The sequence below is a fragment of the Populus trichocarpa genome, chromosome 1 (assembly GCF_000002775.5).
Source record: "Populus trichocarpa isolate Nisqually-1 chromosome 1, P.trichocarpa_v4.1, whole genome shotgun sequence".
NCBI lineage: Eukaryota > Viridiplantae > Streptophyta > Magnoliopsida > Malpighiales > Salicaceae > Populus > Populus trichocarpa.
Window position 1 is genome coordinate 3030139 of NC_037285.2, and position 23249 is coordinate 3053387.

Here is a 23249-nt window from a genome sequence, read left to right on the forward strand (position 1 = left end):
TCCCCTCTTTGGCTCTTCTTTTTTCTTTGTAGATTTTACAAATTATTGATCACATTTTCCAAAGCCATGATCCTGTTCTGAAATATGCAGCTTGTAACCCGTCTCGGATGCGGTAAAGCGATTTGCTCGTAATCTTTTTATCAATTTTTTTTTTGCTCAAAGGCTTGTGCTTTTAAGTTTTTGTAAGAAATGAATTTCCCATAAAGTATTTTAGCCCCTGAAAATTCTGAAATATCAAGAAATTCTTCATCATTTAGCCATCTTTAGATACACATAGAACATATAAGAGTATGCAATTATATAACCACGTCAACCTTCTTAGAAGTAATTCTGCACCCTCTCTCAGATTCAAACAGATCTTACATTTAAAATATACAAAAGATATTATTTGCTGTGTTTGGGACTGCACTGTCAAAACACTTGAGAAATTGGAAATGGCGTTTTTACATATTCTATATCTTTCCCCATGGATAATAATAGATATTTATATGTGATATGAACCAAGAAAAACTACTTCTTGATGATTTCTTTGGCAACAAGAACAACTGACATTGCATCAAATAAATATATGCACTGTCACACACCTGTTCTTAATAATACCTTCGAATCATCGACCTAGTCAAAAGTGCAAGCTTCTGCCGCAAATCCCAACATGGACCCCTTGGTATCATATATAACCCTCTGGTTTTTCTGTTGATAATTCCCAATTATACCAACCTCGTTTTCATAAGAGAGACTTGCAATAGCCAAACAGACCTGAGATGCGTCAGTCTTAACAAAATAGAAAACCCCAGTTACATCCACATTGAGCTCAGCATTTCCCTCAAAGTGCATTTTTATGTTTGGAATCTCAACTTCTTGATATCCACTAAGGTTGAAGCAAGTATCCAAAATCATAAAAGCTGGTGCAGAAGGAAACCCTGAAAATTGTTTCACAAACTCATCCTTTAGTGCCTGGTAAATTGAAGGGGGGAGCCTTGTAATAACCGTCCCAGAATCAATCATCATTCCATCTTTACCAAAACTTGGTGCTTGTACTGCCACGCTACCAACAGTAATACCAGTTAGGTTTAGAAAATAGAAGGGTAGCTGTGGATTGGGAATCATTCTAGTGTATGAAATAGGAGTTGTGTTTTTGTATACTGAGGAATTTCCACCCATGACTAGTGAACCTGAAGCTTCAGTTTCTGTTATAGGCAAACAGTAGGAGAAAACTCCTCCAAACATGGCTGAAGTTTGAGAAATCAAAGAGAGACTACTCCTTCCCAATCCCACAAGGCCTGAAGCTCCACCAAATAAACCTTGATTGTTCCTGCCACAGCCGAATATGAAGTTGTTGACAGCAGTACTGTTTCCCAAATCAAGATGTTCCGTGCCTAGCTCACCGCGTGTGTAGGATCCATCACCATAGTTAACAACATAGTTACAACTCGGAGGGTTACTTCCACAGACTCCTAAATTTCCAGTTGCAGACTGCAGGGACTGACAAGTTGGTGAACTACATAAAACTGTTCGGTATGAAGGAGATGTTGAAGGGTTGAAAACAGGGTCTTGTTGATTATAACATCTTTTGCAAGGTTGACATTGAACCCAACTCAAGTCACTCCCAGTGTCCACAATCACTGTCATTTTTCGACCACCTAATTCCACTGTAACTATGTAGTTTAGTGTCTGCAGTCTTATACCAGAAGTTAATGGGATTGGAGCATCCACTGAATCATCAATATTTCGGCCAGAAATGATGCTTTTCATTCTAGATTGAAGTGATCGAAGCTGAAAATCATCCATGATCAAGTGTTTTTTAAGCTTCTTGTTCCAGTCTAGGATCTTTCCTGAGCAAGAATCTTTGTGCTTCATTTCCAATATGGTTGCACCATTCTCCCATCCTTTAATTCCCAAACAGAATGAGAACATTAGTCCATATTTGGGCACTGTAGTTGTATTTTAAAAATCAAATACTAGTGTAACTTTACCAACAAAGCAGAGGAATAATACAAATGAAGATTGTATATGGATGCCATATATTCTCAAAAAAGGAAAATAAATTGTATAATTTTGATCCCCAGTGATCCAAAACAGTTAGTTTCAGGGGGGGTGGGAGAAATTTTTCAAATATTTATACCAAGTATCATAAATAATTCAACAATGGAGTACATCATTCAAAGTTAAAGAAAGTGAAGCCAAGATAAAGTTTTCCAATGATGGATGTTTCCCAATTCCCATAAAGCATGAACTCAGTTATAGATAGTGCTGGCATAAAAGGAAAGTAAGTAGTAGAGTACAGATCCCAAAAGTGGAGAACAGATAAATAAAGAAGATAGCTAGCTTAAAAAAAGATTTGGTCACCATTGGCCAAACCATTCTTTAAGCCTTCTCTTTTTCACTTTGCTACTCACTTGTTTCTTGGGAGAGACAAGTTGAACTATTACTCCCCTGTTTCCATTGAAATTTATGCATGCTGAGGACTTTCTTCCCTTGAAAGCATTGAACCCCATTATCAAAAATGGCGAGGGTAGAAACAAGAAGAGAGAGAAGGAGTAGTTTTGATGGAAAAGGAGGTTTTGCTTGCACCATTTTGATGATGAAGAAGGGTAAGAAGTTATGAGTTGCCGAGAACAAAAAATGGAACAAAGAAAGAATCTCGGCTATGAGTGTGTGAATATCTGAATGTGTGTGTGAGAGAAAGAGAGAAAGGCAGGGAGGGAAGGAGGGAGAAGAGAGGGAGATTCTTAAGAGTTGGAGTTTGGCAAGAGAACAAAAGAGAAATGGCTGGCTAAAGGACCCCACTGGTGCATGAGAAATTATTGTAGATTCACGTGCAAATTCTTGGCACCAAAAAAAAAAAAAAGGGAGATGTGTGTTACCGCTGTGTTTGTAGCTAGTAGTGGACATGGTGGGATATGGAGAGGTAGTGATATTTACAATAATTTGATTGGTTTGCTGAGCTTTCATAAGATAAGGACTCGCCCATCACGGAATCAACTGTCACAACTTACTCCGAGAGAGAGAGAGATAGAGAGAGGGAGACATGAAGAAGCATTTTGATATTGTGTGTTTGATTATTGTCCCTTTCTACATGGTACTGGGAGCACTAGCACTCGAGCATTATATCTATGAACATAGCATTAGACTTTTGTGTTCTGCAGAGTAATTAGATAACAATTAATCAACTTGATCTTGAGTCTTAATTATTTGATTAGACGTCCCTCTATTGTTTTCCCCCTCTAAACCAGGTTATTACAAGATGGATGGAAAAACCTTGGACCTTACACCAACAATTTTAGCGTCACGGCTCCTGTGTATACATTGACATCTGCAAGAACATTCGGGAGACCTTAATCCATAAATCAAGCTACTAATCAAGAGTTTTGGGGTTCTTCTGTGGGTAAATGGTGCCCAATTCCTACGTATCGACATGTCTCAGATCACCTGCGATTCCTTGGAGTGTTCTATCCTTGTTTCCTACGTTGCTCCTCTCAACTGTGGAGCTGTTTGACTCTTGCTTTTTGGATTTTAACCAAGGCATCCATGGCAGGGTCCCTCACCAACCTTTTTTTTATAAGCACTCAAGCACCATATTATAAAGTAAAATCATCTCCTTGGATCAGCACTTGACAAATTTGGAATTGCCAGTATAATAATAATAATTAAATTTCGTTTCATAATGCGTTCGAAAGGTATTTTTAAGTATTTTTTTTATTCCATTCCCCTCCCCCCACATTCATTCTCTTCTATCAAGTAGCTTGTTATGGGAAAAATGCATGAGAGGTAAGCAGGAATCGTGTTCAGCTACATCCTTGATCAGCTGTTTATATTGAATCGGAAAGGCAGCTACATTTGTTCATTAATTTGGTCCATCTCATACTTACTCTTTAGTGAACTCTTTTTGTCTCGTCGATTGATGTGGGGCAATTATGTAGGATTTGATTCTAGTAATTACTTAATATTTAAAACAATAATTACAAAAACATAAAACATGGGTAAATAATATTACACATGTTTCTTGATTTAATGTGAATTATAATAATAAATTGATGGTTTTGTCATCGACAAAAAATCAAATCAACCGAACTGGCATTCACAAATAAAAATAATTTTTATAAGACTCATTTGTCATTATATATTTGTTAAGGGTTATCTCGGTTTTTTTTTGTTTTTTATACAGTAAAACTACTTAAGTACCCTTAAAAGAAACATTTGCACATGGCATGAGATAGGGGCATTTTTAGTTTTTTATTTTATTAAACACAATATAATGATTCAATTGCTCTTATAATCAAAATTGTCAAAACGTTACTTTAGGGGCTTTTGTATAATTTCATAGAGGTTTTTTCGTAGTTATTATTTGGTTCCAGGGGCAATGTTGTAATTTGATGGATAAAAAAACTAAAAAAATTGCTCGTGTTAGCCCGTCATTTGCTCTGTTGCTTTAGACGGTGTGTACAACTAACTTTGGCAGTGAAAAACTTGTTCCAGTCGTGTTATTAGATTTCTTACAATGTCTTCTTCCTCAAGAGATAGCGTGTGTTGGTTGTTTCTCAATGGATTGTCACTGACAATATTTTTCTTTTTCTTTTTCTTTTTTTCATATTCACTCTCCTCTCTTGAAATTCGCACTGGTTATTTAAAATTTCAGGGTAGTCCTCTAGTTGCGTCTATTTGAGTGTCGGTGTTTTTTTCATATTTGTAATTTTTTTATTTGATCCTTTTATATGTTTTTTATTTTTTTTCAATTTCATCATTGAATCTAAATTTATTATTTATTATTTCTTTAATTTTGGTCTTGATTCTTTTCTTGCCCATTTTGTAACCTTTCAATAGTTTTTAACTTCATCCTTTGATTAAAAAAATTAATTTGTTATTTTTATAGTTTATTTCTCATTCTTTTGATGGTTTCTTCTTTTAATTATTTTATGAATTTAATTTTTATTTTTAATTTAACCCTTCAATCCAAAAATTATTTATCTTTGTTTTTTCAGATTTAATCCTCATTCTTTTAATTGTTATTTTTTTTTATCTTTTTGTACAATTATTTTTTCTTTTGGTTTTATCATTTGACATTTTATTTATTGAAAATTAAACTTCGTGATTTTTCCAGGTTTGGTGCTTCTGATCAAATGGTGTGGGTCACGAGTTTTATAAGTTAATACGGGTTGACATTTTTTTTTTTACTTATTTTCTTTTTAGATCTCGTTATTCGACATTGATTTTTTACCAAAATAGGCTTTGTAGTTTTATTTGTTTTTATTTCTATCAAGTTTTATTTGTTTTTCTTTCTATCGAGTTATCTCGATCTCATGACCTAACATGTGGGTTTGACGGGTTAACCTGGGTGAGCTCGCATCTTTTGTTGGCTTTTAATTATTCTTTCTTCTTTTAAATTCTTTTGTGTTGTTGGTTTTTTAAAATTTCATCCTTCAATATTTGGTTTGTTGAAAATATAGCTTTGTGATTTTTTTATATTTGGCATTTTCATTCAAATGGCCCGAGTCACAAGTTTTATAAGCTAACAATGGTTTTTTTAAAAAATAGATTTCATGGTTTTCTTCATCTTCCTTATATTGGGTTACCTATTCTCATAATCTAACTTGTGAGTTTGGTAGGTTGATTCAAATGAGCTCTATTTTTTTTTTTTTTCTTATAATTACTATTTTTTTATCCTTTTATATCATTGAATTTTTTTTTTAATTTCATCCTTCAATATTTGATTAGTTGAAAATTAGGTTTTAGGTTTTATAAATTTGGCATTTCTAGTCAAATGACTTAGGTCAGGTAGATTAACACGAGTTGACATTGTTTTTATAGGCTTAATTTTTTTTTGTTGAGAATTGATCTTTTTAATTAGATCCGAATCTGAGATTTCACGAGTTATGATTTTAGAATATTAAATTAGGATTGTCTTTTTTATGTTATTAAATTAATCACACTTATTAAACATAGTCGGTTCAATATCTTGAGTCTTGAATTTATTTTCCTTGCTTAGGAATTCTAGTGTCACTTTAACTTTGTTCTTCTTACATCCAAAAAACTTTGGCTTGACTCGAGTCGTTGCACGGCTACTGATATAAATTTACTCGGGTCACCTTTTTTAAATTAATTTTTTTTAATTTCCAGCCTTCAATATTTTGTTCATTATAATTGGAATTTCTAAATTTTTTATGTGGATTCCATGGTTTTATCATGATATCGCATCTCATATCATGGGTTTCACGTTAATCATTGTTAGTCCAAGTTAATTGAATACATTGCTATCCCAATAATGTTTTTTTAAAAAATATATCATCTAATAAGTTACTATTTAAATATTTTAAAAGTATTTAATCATTATACTCTTTAACTTCCTAATGTCTTAGTATTTTTTTAGGATGAAAAAAAAAAAAACTGACCCACAGTGCAGAACAAAAGGCTAGTAATCATCTAAATTAAATTATAATATTGATACCAATCAAGCATATAAATCATCAACAATATAGATTTGTCTATGCACAAAAAAAACTATTGAAATAAGATGGAAGGCCCATTGTCATAGGTCTAGAAGCTCATGACTACAATTATTAAACATGGTTTAACTTGTCAGATTAACTTAGAGCTAACATGTAATATGTTTGTTTTTAAATTATTTTGAACATTAATTTAAATAATTGGATGTCAACCCATAACTATCATTTTATGTTTTAAATATATATTGGATCAATTTCAATAATTTTTTTTAAAAAAAATTATTCAAAACAATATCATTTTATATTTTAAAATTATTATTTAAAACAATATTATTTTAAAATGATTAGAAAACCCAAACTCTTGTCTTAATCACGTCAAGCCTCCAGCAGTATTTGACTTAATCGTCTGTTTTGATAAAAAGGTGAGGTAGGCATAATAATCTTATTATTATCTTTCGTCTGTCTACTAATAATATATTCTTCTATTTATTAATACGTCAAGCATTTTATAAAAAGAAATTCATAAAAAAAAATAAAGAAAAACACCTTCTTAATAATTACTTGGATATTAATTATTATTATTAAGAAGTTTCCCTTAATTTTAATCCAAGACCACCTGAAGGGTCCTGAAGGCTGAACCCTGTATAAAGCTAATAATATTTAATGACTGAGATTGTAGTAGAGTTGTGTTTTAAAGTATTTTTTGTTTAGAAATGTATTAAAATAATATTTTTTATTTTAAAAAAATTATTTTTGATATTAACACATTAAAATATTCTAAAAATATATAAAAAATATTTTTAATAAAAATAATTTAAAATTTAAAAAAATATAATTTACGCTGCATTCCCAAATAAACTTTTAAAAGCGAAATCCGTGAACCCTGGGTTCTATATTGCCGACTCAAGTGGGCATTTTCTCATCCTAAAAAATGGTTTTCGTTAGACCAAATTGTGAGGGCTACGACCCAAATATAACAATACATAATTCAAGGAAGAAGCTATGAACCATCGAGCCCACAGTGAGGAGACTCCAAGCCAGGCCCAAGGATTTATAGCCATTGACCTTGTGTGCATGAAGCTGTGTATCATATAATAACTGCTTCAAGTGACTAGCCATTTGATCGGATAGTTTTTTCTACCAATACAAATTTTGAACATGCACCCCTTTTTTATATGTTTTTTAAAATATATATATAAATTAAAAAACTCATGCACGGATCTAATTAAATAAATCAGGAATTATTTATATAAATAAATAAATAAAATCATTAATGATAAATAAAAATAAATTTGAGAGACACACATAAATCAACATATTTAATCTCGTAAAAATGATCATTTAGTCGGTTGTGTTTAATGAATTTTTTTATTAAAATCATGTGATAATAGAAACTGATAAGCATATAAAATTAATTAAAATAAAAGAAAAGAAAAAATTATTATGCAAGCCTGCACATATTAAAAATATTATCAAGAAATATTTTTTTATTTGTAAAAATAAATCTAATTTATATAAAATGCAAAAAAATATATTTATGAATCATATTAACCTCTTAAAAACTTAAAAATACATGATATAATTAAAAAATAATTGCTATTTAAAAAAGGCTAAATAGGCAGAAAACAAAACGTAATCACATAGAAGGGATATTAATTAAATACAAATTAAAAATTATATTTTTAAAAATATAAAAAAAAGTATTAATTAAAAACAAAAAATCAAAATTAAAAAAAAAAAAACATGTCACATGTTATTGGGTCTAGTAAGCCAGGCTAGGTGTCTGGCCCATAACGAATGGGCCCGCATGTGGGCTCCTAATAATTTTTTAAGAAATTGTGTTGTCCTTCCCACTTATTTTTTAAAAAAAAAAACTTGAAACCAACATGAAACAAAAACTCTTCTAGAGCTTAGATTTAGTGTTTTTAGCATAGTTATTAAACCCGACCCGGGGGTTGACCCGACCAAGGGGCTGGGTCCCGGGTTTCATGGGTCAACCCAGGTCAACCCGGATTAACCCGGAAAAATTTTAAAAAAAATTAAAGTTTTAATATTTTATATGAAAAAATTAAAAAAAAAAATTCATGTAAATATAGACTATACATATTGTAAATAATGAAGTTTAAAAGAATATTTAAAAAAAAAATTATCCAACATTCAAAAGATATTATGTTAAACTTTTAAGTTAAAGTATTTAAACCAAAAAAGTTCCTTATCCCACATTGAAAAAACATAGCTTTTAACTTGTGAACATAGAGTATATATACTAATTGGTTTCAAATCCCACATTGAAAAAACATAGTTTTTTTCTTGTGAACATAGAGTATATATACTAATGTGTTTCAAATCCCACATTGAAAAAACATAACTTTTTTCTTGTGAACATAGAGTATATATACTAATAAGTTTCAAACCCCACATTGAAAAAACATAGTTTTTTTCTTGTGAACATAGAATATATATACTAATGTGTTTCAAATCCCACATTGAAAAAACATAATTTTTTTCTTGTGAACATAGAGTATATATACTAATGTGTTTCAAATCCCACATTGAAAAAACATAACTTTTTTCTTGGAAACATAGAATATATATACTAATAAGTTTCAAATCTCACATTAAAAAAACATAGTTTTTTTCTTGTGGACATAGAGTGTATGTATATATATACTAATGAGTTTTCAATCCCACATTGAAAAAAGATAACTTTTTTCTTGGGAACATAGAGTATATATACTAATGACTTTTCAATCCCACATTGAAAAAACATAGTTTTTTTTCTTGTGAACATAGAGTATATATACTAATGGGTTTCAAATCTCACATTAAAAAGATATTATGTTATTCTTTTAAGTTGAAGTATTTAAACCAAAATGTTTTTTATCTCACATTGAAAAAACATAATATTTTTCTTGGGAATATAGAGTATATATACTAATGGGTTTCAAATCTCACATTTGAAAAAAAAAAAAAACTCGGTCTTGGTCGGGTCTCACCCGGGTCACGGGTTGACCCGCCGGGTCGACCGGGTTTGATCGATCATTGCATTGACCGGTCTTTTGAGAAACCCGGACCGGTCCAGCCCCCGTGTCGGCCGGGTCCTGTGTCAACCCGTCGGGCCGGTCCGGGTTTAATAACTATGGTTTTTAGGCAATTTTAAGGTTTAAAAACACATAAGTGGGACCACTCTCAATGAATGCAACCTGCTAGTACTAATATAGACAATTTTGGCTGCTGGAATAATTGCAACACCAATTTTCTCTCTCTAATAACGGAATCCAAGAAGTCTCTCTCCTTTCTCTTTCTATATAGGTACTAAATTATAAATAAAATAAAGTTTTGAACTAAAATAGAATCTTAGATGTTCAAAGGGACCTAAATTATTTTATCCTTAAAGCTTAAGGACCAGAGTGTATTTAAAAAAACCTTTGAACACATCACTCATTTTAGCTGCTTTTTTTCATTTAGGGCCTCCTTATTTCTATATTGCCCTCGTCTAAGAAATCATAAGCAATTAACCTTCAATTTAGGGGTAAATAGCCCAATAATAAAAAGTTTAAGGACTAAAATAAAAAAAATAAAAATATACAGTAAGTTAACAATAATATGTGAGTGTGTAAACAATGCAACACAATGTTTTGTCTATAGTAAAAAGACCATATACTTTAGTGTTAACGATAACTAAAAATAAAAATGGAAAAATTGAGAGAATATATTTAATATCACATGATGGAATATTTTTCTAGTTGTGTTTGCTAAATTTATTTATTAAAATTAATGTTTTTTCAATCAAATGATAATAGAAATAGATAAATATATACTAAATTAATTAAATAAAAGAAAAACAAATATTATGCAAGACTACACATATTAGAAATATTATTTGAAAATAATATTTTTTATTTTCAAAAATAAATTCCATTAAAATAAAAGATAAAAAAAATTATAGATAAATTAAAATAATTTTTTCAAAAATTAAACGCACACAACACCAATAAAAAATATCTCTATCTAAAAAGGTTAAACAAGAAGAAACAATTCACAGCAAATCGATATCAATTGAAATATAAATTTAAAAATTATTTAAAAAAGACATATAAAAAAAAGATAAAGAAATCAATTGAAAAAAAGCAACATTGAAAAAAAAAATAATAGTCCAGATGTTGTGACTTAACTTGTTAAACCTGTGATCCGGGACATGAACTCAACTAGGTTCAATAATATATTTCTTAAAATTTATATAAAAAAAAGGGCCAAAAAAGTGCCCATAAACCAACACGTCTTAGCCACTTTAATGAATATCCCAAACACGTAGGTGGACCTTCAAGCTCGGGCCTACAAGCCTAAACTAGGTTTTATTTTTTAAAGAAGTGGATGACTTGTTGCACGGTTTTATTGTTTTAGAAAAAAAAAATATGCAACGTGTTGTCTGCAAATCTAGATTCTTGTCACCACCGTGACAATAAAAAAATGAGACCAATGTTTTTTTTATAAAAAAACTAATTTTTAATTCATTTTAACCCAAAAACATATTACTAACACCTTTAGAGCACCTACAAACAAACTCATCAACCCAAAATACCTAAAATGTCCTGAAAATCTAAAATCAAATTGGGTTAGTTTTGACTTCCACAATTTAAATTTGTTTTTCAAGCAACGTTGAGACTTTTAAAAAACCACCATTAATCCCCTTTCATCGCATGAAGCACGTGGATATCAAGAAAAACTATTTTAGTGCCTGAAAATGACGTGATTGACGATTTTCTTTTTCATCGCAGAATCTAGTGACCCATCTCTCTTTTACCTCTCTAACCATTGACTGAAAATTAATACATATGAATTTTTGTATCAAAAATGAATTTTAGAAATTTGAAGGGACCTAAATATATAAATTATATTATTTTTAAAAATTAAAGACCTAAGTGTTTTTTTTTTTTGCAAAATCTCTTGCATGCCACCAGTATTTGGTATCTTTTTTATTTCAGTATCTCTTCTTCTAATTTTATAATTGCATAAAAAATAAAAAATAACTGAGTTTAAATTACGATCAAATCGCAAAAAACTTTTGATGAAGAGAATGAATTATTATAAAAATGAATAGTAACTCCATTGTTTTGTAAGTACACGAAATATGTCAATCTACAGTGATATTCATCCACACACCTTTAGTTTATTCTATAATATTTGTAAAACATGATGTTACAAGTAATTTAACAATTGTAAAGTAAAATACAACGCTTCTAATTTAATTTTGATTCTTCATTTCCGCATTTTAGTAATAACAAAATCCTTTAAAAAAAAAAACATACGTTGAGTTTGAGTTCTATTTTCGAGTTCAAACTTCTTATCCCATTTTCAAAATCCTATAATCCACATCAGCATAAAAACATACACAAATTAGTCTATAATCGAATATTTTATCCTTATATTTGAAGTTGATTAACCTTATAGTATTTTTTTAGTTTAAAAAAAAATGAAAAGAAAGAAAAATATAATTATAAACTTATAATTTTTTAGTTGACTTAGTGTGTGCTTGATAATGCAGTGCATATTGCTTTTCAAATATGTTTTTCAATAAAAAATATATTAAAATAATATTTTTCTTTATTTTTTACGTTAACATATTAAAACTATCAAAAACACTTAAAAAAACATCAATTTAAAATTTTTTAGATAAAAAATACTTTGAAAAACAAGTCAAGCAAAAAAAAAAAAAAAAAAACCCTAATCCTTGCAAAGTAAGGTGGATTGACCTAAATTAATTTAATTGTTTTTTTAAACAAACCTTAAAATGATATCATTTTATTAAAAAAATCATGTTTTTTCACAAACACGACGTGAGCCAGGCTCTGAATCCAAGTATAATTAAATTTATGTAACTTTTGTGGTTGCGATTTAAAAAAACAGGTTTAAGAAAAACATTTTAATTGCATTTATAAAAAGTAGGCTTTAAAAAATATGTTTCGTCAAATTTTTATGAGATAAATTTTTATTTGAAAAATAGATAAAAGACAATTTTTTATAAATAAAAAATAGACTATTTTAGTTACTACAAAATTAAATTTTAAAATATAATTACATTTAAGATCTAGTAAAAAAAACTATATCTAACCAAATGATTTTTTATTGGTTTATAATTATACTAATCCCCATAACAATATTTATTTGATTAAAAATCTTACTTCTTTATTTTTTAAGGTTTGTATTTAATGGGATCACCCCAATCCTATTACCCAGGTAATAGATCTGGAAGATTAGCCCGAATTGACTTTCATTTTATTTAAAGCATTTTTTTCAAATGTTTTTTTCTGCTATTTTTTTGCTTTCATATTTATAGGTTTAACCCAATTTCATATCCTAGGTTATGTGTTTGATTTGTTGACTATTGGGTTCACCTTAAAACTTTTTTGCTATCTTTTTTTTGCTTTGATAATTTTTTTAAATTTATATATTTAAATTAACTTATAATAAATTTCATGATAAGACTCGGATCCAGAGTTTTATATATTGTAAATTTTTTAAGATTTGACCATGTTTAGGATGTTTGTCTTGTTTGCTTGGTTTTTACAGATGTTTTCAATTTCACCCTATAATTTTTTTAATTTTTAAAATTTGGTACTTATTTTTTTATTGATATTTATTTTATTTAGGGTTATTTTTTATTGTTTTTCATTAAATTTCATTCTCTTTAGGTTTTTTTTTTCTATCAAATTTTATCCTTAATGTTTTTATTGCTTAAATAGTTTTATTAATATTTTTTTACCAATCTTATACTTCAAAATTAAATTGATTAAGAATTATGCTCTTGATTGAATCTGGGTAAATAATTTCATAAAATGATTTTTAGAAATTAAACTAGATTTAAGAGGTTTGTCTTATTTTTTTTCCTTTTTATAAATTGATGTTGTCTTATTTTTTTTTATTTTTTTTAACTTTTGTTTTGTTATTTGTTTTCGGTTTGATTCTATTAGGTTAGTTCTCAACAATTGTTTTTTCTATTTCACCCTTGTAATTTTTTAATCTATAAATAATATATTATATTACAAATAATTTTCAATTTCATCACCTATGATTTTTTAATCTTTCAAGTTTGGTTATAATTCTTTTAATTATATATTTTTTTGTTTTTGATATAATGTTTTTTTTTAGATTTCATCCTTAATAGGTTTTTTCATGTCAGATTTTTACTCTATTATTTCTTTTTGTTGTTTTTTTATTAATAGTTTTTTCAAATTTTTTATCATTTGAAATTAAATTGGAAGACATTTAAGCTTCTTGATTTAACTCAGGTTTAAGATTTAATAAGTTGAGAGTTTTTTAGATTAGATCAGGTTTAAAAGGTTCATTTGATTTCCTCTATTTTTTTTAAGCTAATGTTTTTTTTTTGAAAATTTGACTTTTGTTTCCGGTTTTCTTTAAGTTAGATTAACATTGAGTTGTTTGATAATTCGAATAGATTCGAGTGTAATTATTTTTAAAAACTTTATATCAATTTTTTTATTATTGTTTTTTATAAAATATTTAAATTGTCAATTTAACAACATTGAAACTTAAATTTTTTTAACCTATTATGTTTTTACACGTGTAAAAATGTTTATCAAGCCCCCCGCAAGCCGCGGGCAACGCATAGTAGTCAACAAAGGATGGCAAGTACAAGTTGGCAATTCTTATCCACAAAGCATGCTCATTTTCATAAAAATATACTTGTCACTCCAACCTTACCAGATTTTTACACGTTTCACCTCCACCCAATCACGTCTCTTCCTTTTCTAGGAAATATCGCTAAAACGACAAAAGACAACTCGCGTAGAGCTTTCATGAACCGGGTCCACATTTATCAAAAACAAAAATAGCAGCGCACGTGTCCATCAGGTGACAGAGGCACCACATGATGCATCTCCTCCCACCCAAACAATGCGAATTACGAACCAACCCTCCATGTACTTCTCATTTGAAGGGTACAGTAGTCATTCTTGTAGCCACCCAGTTCCCATTTAACCGGAATGAACACGTGCCGATCCTATTCGGGCACGTAACTGCCACAACAGTATAAAAAAGAAACCGAAATTATTGTTGTTTCAGCATAGAGTTTTGGATGAAGAAACGAGAGAGCTTTCGTTTCTGTTAGTTAAAGAAGAATCAGAGTTAACCCACTGAGTTTATAAAAGGGTAGGATTCAGATGGTTCAGTCAATGAGTTCCTTAAGCAGAAAAGCATCAGTGAAGCTGGAAGCTGATGATTCCTTGGAGGATCAACTCAGTCCACTTCACAAACGTTCAAAACTTGATCCTTGTTTACAGGTTTCTATCTATCTCTCTCTTTCACTTTCTCAATAACCAAACACAACTAAATTTGTTGTCTTTTTTGGTGTGTTTGAGTTTCTGTGATTGGATTAATTATGAGGTTTTGTTTTCTTGGTTGGTTGATTGATTTGTTTGAGGGCAGGTGATAATCCCAGATGCAGTACTGTATAATCCACTTCAAGAGCCAAGTCCAATTGGCTTGACACTGAAAAAGAGTCCATCTTTTTTGGATTTGATTCAAATGAAGTTATCTCAGCAAAACACTAGTAATACTATGTTGTCAAAGAAACCTAGTAGTGCTGCTGCTGATAAGCTTAAAGCTTCAAACTTTACTGCTTCACTTCTAAAAATAGGGAGTTGGGAGGTATGCAAATTGATCTCTTTACTTTTTTAATTGAGTATTCGGTGTTTATACGTTTCGTATTTTTAAATTCTGATTTTTTTTTTAATTAGTGTAAGTCAAGATACGAAGGGGATTTGGTGGCAAAGTGTTATTTTGCTAAGCATAAACTTGTTTGGGAAGTGCTTGATGGTGGTCTTAAGAATAAGATTGAAATTCAGTGGTCAGATATTGTGGCTATCAAGGCAAATTTTCCTGATGATGGACCAGAAACCTTGGATGTAGTGGTATTTTTCTTCTCTTTTGATCAAAATCATATGCTTTTATAATACATGCCCCTTCTTACGGCTCAAACACACATGTAATCTTAATAATGATGGTGGTGATGGAGGGTTGTATGTGTTTGGCGCAGCTGGCTAGACAACCCCTTTTCTTTAGAGAGACAAATCCACAGCCTAGGAAGCATACTTTGTGGCAGGCAACATCAGATTTTACTGGTGGACAAGCTAGCACACACAGGTACTGATACTATGCTTAAGCTGTCAATTTGAGGGGGATTTACTTATTCTCATTGCCTCATGGATTGAAATATCTGGTGGTTACAGTATTGGTGCTTTTAATTATAACATCTAGTGTCTACTTTCTTTTCCCTTTTATCTTTCTTGGCAAAAACGCTAGTCTATAAAATGAACACGTTGTCATACATGGCTTTAAATATTCATCACGATTCTGCTATTCTGTAAAGGGGTTTCAAGGTTTCAATGTTTTTCTTTGTTAGGACTATAAATTAATTTCGTCTTATAGTCTGGGGATTTATGGTTCTATTCTTTCATGTTTTATGTTCATTTCCACGACATGTGGCAGGGGTTTGTTTAGGGGGTGCTTTTCACCCTAAGAAGCAACAAAACGAACCCTCACGATGAGGCTTCTCAATAAGGTGCTCTTGAAAATGAGCTTGACCTTATGTCTTTTTTTTTTTTTTACAAATTGTTTTTTTTTTTTGTCACAGCCACCTGAATTTGTTTCTCCATTTCAATAATGTTATGGGAGGTGCTAGAAATTTTCAACATTCGACTGAATAGGATGAGCTTGGTTCAGGCTATTGGAAATCTAGCATCATGTAAGGCTATTGGATCTGGAGCATTGATGGGTCCATCTAGTAAATTGATTTCTTGGTTATATTTTGGATGGTTTCTTAGTGTTCTAAGATGATTTGAAATCCAGTCAGATGGCAATGCACATTGTGTAAGAGATTTTATAATTTTCTTCAAACCTCTGTTTGACTCCTCGTGTTGGTTAAAGTAGACTTCTATGCCCGTCTGATGTGGAGGGATCACCCCTTCTGTTTGAGACTTCTGACATACTGTAAACATGATCAAGTCTTCCCCTCTGTACACCACATGGTGTGGCTTCGACCATGAAGTGTCTTTTTCTTACTACGACATTGCCTAGATGTGAACTAGAGCTTTTTTACTTCATTGTTGGAAGATTCAATTTGTTTATGATGTGTAGAAGACACTACTAATGATTAATTCCTTAACTTTTTGCTCTTTCATTTGATTCAAACCTTGAATGCTGATTTTCTGACTTCTTACTTAGGCGGCATTTTCTCCAGTTCCAGCAAGGCTTCATGGGCAAGCATTATGAAAAACTTATTCAATGTGATCCTCGTCTCAGCTTTCTTAGTCAACAACTAGAAATTATATTAGAATCTCCATATTTTGCGCAAAGAGTTTCTGCATTCAGTGACTTGCATGAATCTGGCAAGGGGCTTGATTCAGAAGTTGAGGATAGAACAGCTGTTTTTGCTCTGCAGGAAGCAGGGCCACCATCTGGAGTTCTTTCATCTTCCTTGAATAATGAATGCCAAGGTTTAACGTGTCAGTCTCCTGAAAATATTTCCCAGCAAACTTCTTCAACTACCTTAGGTAAGATATAATCCTAAATCTGAATAAATTGATGAAAATGATGGTAAAAGCTTTTCTGCTCTTGTCATCTCTTGTCATTACTGTTCTTAATCCTAAGAACCCTTATATGTTTGCTTTAGAAGCAATCGGATGTATCTGATCTGATTTAATGTCTATTGTTTAACAATTAATGGTGGACTGCAACCGCCAATATATCTTTTGCAGTTTGAATGAACAATGATCACTAACTGATACAGTTCCAGCAGTGCATTGATAACTGTGAGGAGCCAGAGTTGCCTCACAGTCAGTAGTTCAGAATCTGGACTAGTTGGGAATAATATGCGTATTGTTGATGGAAAAATTGATCACGTATCATGTGAATCTATAGCTGTAAACTCTGAAGGAACTAAGGCGCTTTAGTTATACTAGCTGCTACAATTAGTTACTTGTTGGACAAAGGTTCCAAATAATCAGTCAATCAACTATATATGATCTAGCTTTTATAGAAGCTGGGAGTAATTCATCTGTCAAACTAAAGTGAAGTTTTCACAAAAAGTTTGTGGTCCATCATAGTATGAAATGACATACTCCTAGTACAGGCATGTAAGCTACTCAGGCGACCTTTTTGCTAAGCCTAGCTCATATTAAGCATCATTGGTATCTTCAAGAACCATCTTTTAATCTTGTTTAGCTGTGTGATAAAATTGCTTTCTGCTCTGTCAAATCTTTTGATCTATATTGCCGTTAAACCTTCATGGCTGACATTATTAAGATCAGTATCTGGAATGGAACACTTGTGGATTTATTTGCAATGTTTTTAAACTCTTTATCTTGCCTACTGTAATCTTTCTAACTTGCCTCTCATTTCTAGTAATGGAAACCCATGCATTTGAAGAAACCAGGAGCAACAGAACAGGAGAACAGCAGTTGCCAAGCAATTGTGATCAAATTAAAGTGCCCGGACTTCATCCATCCATTTCAATGAGCGACCTTGTGAACCACATTGGACATTGCATTTCAGAACAGATGACCTCTGGAAATTCTATCCTCTCTGGTGGTGACATAAAGAGCAGTGACATTCTAGATGAAATTACTCAATACTTGCTTGGAGACTCTCAAGTTATGTCAGCCTCGGATGAGCAATCCGTTGTGTCAACGGTCAATTCTCTTTGCTGCCTACTGCAGAAGGATCCTGCAACAGCTCGGGACTTGCAGGCAAAGAGTCTCAGCGATCTTGATGTGGATCATGATAGGAGAATAAACGAAACTAATTCCACTGCATCTGCGTGTCAAAGCAAATTTATAGAGAGTTTTCCCGCACCTGAGGGAGAGGCCAGTAATGTTTCCATTTGCAAGCAGGCACCAGCCATGTCAAGGAAGGACTCGGTTGGAGAGCTACTTCTTAATCTTCCAAGTATTGCTTCTCTGCCACAATTTTTATTCAATATATAGGAAGATTGTGAAAATGAAGCGGTATAGTGATATAATTTGCCTCTTTCAACTTGTACAGCTCGGGGATTCAGAAATGGATATTGATGAAGAATCCTCGGATGTTCATATGGGGATACTGGTGTCCATAGTGTTTGAACTAGTGTTTTCTTTGTTCAACCTTTTGCAATCTTAACAGTTTATGTAAAGCTTGGTGTTTGTAGGGGATCACAACCTTTTGTAGCCCTAATAGTGCACGTGGAATGTGGTGTTGGCAGCGTTTTCAATCGTAGAGCACTTTCTATGCAACCTTGTCCAAGGGGCACATAAATCAGGATAACAATTTCTTGCTCATTTTTCTAGGACTTTGAGAAAAAACATCCTTGATGGCGGCTATAGTGGCAGCATGCCTTTTACTGGAAACCAGGAGATAAAAATATGCCACATGAAACCACACAGAGCGCATGCCAAAATGGGTAGGACAGGATTTGCTGTCAAAGTAACCAGCGAAAGATGAATCAGAATTGCGAGCGCAACAAAAGGGCAGAAGAATTGCTAGCCACATAATTGATCTAAATATTGTTAGCCACGAGGCATCAACACATGAACAAATTACCAGAGGCCTGTATGCATTTACAAGATAGGAAGGAGACACGACTACAAACAGCAACAAGCGTGCACAAGGTGCGCCCATTTCAACAGATACAGTAACATGACCTCCAACAAATATTTGGACAAAACCGCGTGTATGTTCATGTATGAATTCTTCTAACTTTCCCCAACAAACCTACAAAAAGAATAAATAATCAAAACATATTTAAGGTTCATCAGGACCTTCATTCCCCAGATCTTCATCGCCCATTGGCTCATTTTCCTGTAGCACGTTCATAAGCATTGATATCTGGTCTTGCAGCATAGCATTCTCTCTCTCTACCTCAGCACGTTTACTTTTTTCTTGCAGAAGTTGGAGTTGGAGATGTTCTAGACACCGTGCATCTTCTTCCAACTGCTCATTTAGGCCATCAATTTCTCGGTCCTGCAAGAATCATCCAATGCTAGTTCAATCTGCACATGCTGCTGTGTAAGCGATGCATAAGAGGTTAGGTTTATGAAGCCAATACCTTTCTGTTCATTTCCTGCACGGCAATCCTCCTCATGCTCTCAACAACATCTACATTAACAAGCTTTCGCTTCTTTCCAATTAGCCAGCCCTTGGGATAGCTTGCAGCATCAAAATCTGGAGGAGGGAGTAGGGATTCTGCAGATGATCTCTTGCCATTGATATTTGTTACAGGTTCCAACGGTTCAAAGAGGGCCTTTCGACGCTCAGAAAGCTCTGGAGTTAGATTTTGGTCCTGCATCTTTTCATCATTGGAAGATTCCTCCTGTTTGTTGGGTGTTTCATTAACATTGTCCTCGGTTACCTTGTCTAAATTCCTCCCGCTAGCTGTTGGAAAGAAGTTACCATTCTAGTTCCAAATAGTTTTAGAAGCATGGAAGATCTATATTATACATACATGGCCACTAAAAGATGTAACAAGTCACATATAAACTACAACTATCTGCAGTGCTCATCATTTTAACCTTGAAAGAGAGCCATAAACAATGAAACATTTATGCTTTTATGTTCATTGACCGTACAAAACTGTAAACCTATGTGGCCAAACCATGTATGGTGGAATATATCACATTTTTTTATGCTCTATAGGAGCATAGGCAAACATAAAGAGAAATGCATGGAATCTACAATCCACACTTGCTCTTTTGCAACCAACTAAAACCAAGTTTTAAGTAAATTGGATTTTACTCGGGCATAAGGATGTTTTTCCTTTTTGGCATTGATATACTCGAGCAACGGGCATTGCAATTTACCAAACTAATCAAAGAAGAAACAAAATGGGATAGCATCAATGTCTCAACGCTGTTTACATGTCCATCATTAAAAAAGTGTTTGATAGTGGATTTTAACTTGTTTTTTTTATTAAAATTTGATTTTTTTTTTGCTTGGAATTAATTTTTTTTAAATGTTTTCATGCTGATATAAAAAATAAATTTTAAAAAATAAAAAGATATTATTTCCAAGAAAAAACACTTTAAAAATAATAATAATCAGTTCTACATTCTCAAACTTACTTTAAAACAACTATTCATTTCCTAAGAGCCATTTCTTCTAGAACAGTTACCTTCTGCGAATTACTGACCTATTTGCCAAGAACTCAATTCATCTTCTTTCTAAATGGTAACAATACAATTACTTTATCTAGGAAACTATTGAAACAGTACCTCTCCATACCCTCTTTCTTGAAAGATGTTAGCACAGTTGGGAATAAAAAAAGAACACAAAATCATTAAATCCTAGTCACCATGTTTTTCCATTTTCAAAATATCTGAAGAGAGTGTTAGCTTCTCTTTGTAGTTGCTTTTTAAAATACATTTGTAAAAATATCAAATTAATATTTTTTTGTAGTTTTTTATATGTCAATATTAAAAAATTATTTTAATATATTTTTAAATAAAAATACCATGCAGCATAGTGCCAAACCAGCTCTAAGAAGTCTAATAAGGGCTAACACAATACCATTGACAAAGCATAAATCACAGGTTCATCAACCAAGATTGTTACAATTATTAAGTACGAGTAATAAACCAAAAATGGAGCAAGATAGTAACCTTTGCCCTGACAAAAAGTAACGACCAATTCCCTAGGAGAGGTAGGCCATGGGTTAGTTGACTAAGAAATTGACTAATTATAAAATCCACACCAAAAAGTTGAAACACAAACAGGATACCATCCTTAATAATTGGAGATGTCTTGGTGTGATCTTGTAAGAAAATAGTAACAAAAAAGAAAATGGATGTAATAATAATAGTAATAATGATAATAATACTAGGAAAGAGAGCAATTGGTAATCCAAAGCCAGTGAATTCACTTACAAGCAAAGTAAACAAGTCTTGTGTAAGCAAACAACAAGTCATCACAAACTGTTCTTTCTCTCCCTGTCTCTCTCCCTCTACCTCTAATTAACCAACAAATGTCAAAGCTATAATCTTTGCCTCCTTAGAGAGGGAAGGTTATGGTTAATAATCATAATTTAGTTCTCTAATCAAAGGATCTGTTCTTGTTCTCATGGGGAATGTTAGAATTAAGCTTCTAAATGTCTAAAAATGAAACCTTTGACACAGATCTTTCTACACCAAGCAACAAGAACTAGGATTCTTCACTAATATCAAATTTCAAGACATGGGTTTGATAGATATATTTGTATACCATGCAAACATAACAAACAAGACTGGATTCAAGCACCTTCCTTCACTTTCTCTCTCTTATTTTCCTAGAAAGCAAACAGAAAGAATAAAAAAAGGCCAAAAAGAAGAAGACAGCTTAAGTGGTACTACCTGATCTTTTTCTAGATTTCCAAAAGATCCTAGTTGAAGAGACTGGGGAGAAGCCATTCAAAGGTTCAACTTCAACCATCCTCACATCCTTGGTTTTATTATTATCGTCCTCCTTTTCCATTGAAGAAGATGAAAACTTTCTTCAACTTTCAAGAACTATGAACACCAAGGTCTCTCTTTGCTTATAGAGAGAGAGACAGACGGGGAGAGGTTCTTGTGGAAATGAAGATAGATAACAAGCAGAGTGTCCGTTTCAACTTTCTTTCTGTTATTTGTACTTCTAAATTTTTGAAGTAAACTACATTCCAATCCCCATGTATTTCATAATGTTCCTTTCAGCCCTCATAGTCTTAAAAAAACTCCAACTGTCAGTCTCATAGTTTTTTCCAATATAACTTTTTGGGATGATTTAGATTTGTCTTAGTATTTTAGGGTTTTTAAAGATGGAAAATGCTAACCTACACACTCCTTGGACAAGTTAGCACCGTGCCCAAGTTTTCTTAGACACAATTGCCTATGTATAACATATATTTTGTTAATTTCCTGGTATGTTTATAATTAATGTTTACTAAGATCCACTTTACTTTTAAGAAAATAAATATTTAATAATTATAAATAGTATTAGCATGAGAATAATAACATTGCCATTGTCCGGAGATATTAAGAAATTCTATGCATAAATCTTGAAGGGTATAACTCAACTGGTCAGATCCTAAGTTTGTTCCCTAGAGGTCCCCAGTTCGAGTTCCACAAACCTCAAGGCCACTGGAGACTTACATGGTCGTTAATTTCAAGGCCCGTGAGATTAGTCGAGGTACGTGCAAGCTGGTACAAACACCCACGTTAATAAAAAAAAATTCAATGCATAAGGACAATTGTGATAAAAAAATATTAGACACAATGTTAACCTACTCAATTAGATTAACATTTTCCTTTAAATATTTGGTGAAAATATTAAGAAATTCAATGACAATTGTGTTAAAAAAAAACTAGGCACAATGTTAACTTGCTCAACTAGGCAAGCATTTTCCTTTAAAGATTTGGTGGATTACTATCACATAAAAAAAAAACATGATTTATAGAAGGAAAGGTTGAGAAAATAATCAAAGAAAAGGTTAGAAAAGAGTGACAAGCTATTTTATATAAGGACCAAATTATAATATTAATGAAATACAGGGATTAAAATACAGTTGACCCATCTTGGGGGACAATAACTAATGACGGTAGCATCAAGGTTGATTCTGGTTGTCGTTTATTTGAACGGTGGGGATTTTAGCTATAGGGTGGAAGATTTTAAGCTAACAGTTGTCTAATGTGGGTCCCATTATCTATTTTCTGAGTGTTTTATTTCTTCCATGTGTTATGTTATTTAGCCTGTCTTTATTTGCTTTGTTTTATTTTATTTTTTTTTGCCTCTTGTTTTGGGTTTGTTTTA

The 23249-nt window shown here is 31.8% G+C and overlaps 3 protein-coding genes across 7 annotated transcripts; 1 reads left to right on the forward strand and 2 right to left on the reverse strand.

Annotated features, from left to right (window-relative positions):
- Positions 1-344: 344 nt before the first annotated feature.
- On the reverse strand, positions 345-2730 carry LOC7455772 (aspartyl protease family protein At5g10770). Its single transcript, XM_002297642.4, has 2 exons — positions 2397-2730; positions 345-1886 (listed from the first exon to the last, which is right to left on the reverse strand). The coding sequence occupies exons 1-2, from the start codon at positions 2572-2574 to the stop codon at positions 616-618; spliced, it is 1449 nt and encodes a 482-aa protein (XP_002297678.1). The 5' UTR covers positions 2575-2730; the 3' UTR covers positions 345-615.
- Positions 2731-14479: 11749 nt separating this feature from the next.
- On the forward strand, positions 14480-20049 carry LOC7476451 (uncharacterized). 5 transcript variants are annotated; one of them, XM_024590956.2, is made up of 8 exons: positions 14480-14740; positions 14886-15107; positions 15197-15370; positions 15496-15602; positions 16683-17011; positions 17862-18404; positions 18629-19174; positions 19380-20049. In XM_024590956.2, the coding sequence occupies exons 1-7, from the start codon at positions 14621-14623 to the stop codon at positions 18640-18642; spliced, it is 1509 nt and encodes a 502-aa protein (XP_024446724.1). In that variant the 5' UTR covers positions 14480-14620; the 3' UTR covers positions 18643-19174; positions 19380-20049. The 5 variants fall into 5 exon arrangements, with proteins under 5 accessions (XP_024446724.1, XP_024446719.1, XP_024446729.1 ...); XM_024590951.2 differs by having other exon boundaries at positions 18643-19174; XM_024590961.2 differs by having other exon boundaries at positions 18782-19174.
- On the reverse strand, positions 18961-22084 carry LOC7483290 (protein HEADING DATE REPRESSOR 1). The gene is made up of 3 exons (XM_002297641.4): positions 21815-22084; positions 19540-19865; positions 18961-19454 (listed from the first exon to the last, which is right to left on the reverse strand). Exons 1-3 carry the CDS (start codon positions 21933-21935, stop codon positions 19236-19238), a joined length of 666 nt encoding a protein of 221 aa, XP_002297677.1. The 5' UTR covers positions 21936-22084; the 3' UTR covers positions 18961-19235.
- Between the last annotated feature and the right edge of the window lie 1165 nt (positions 22085-23249).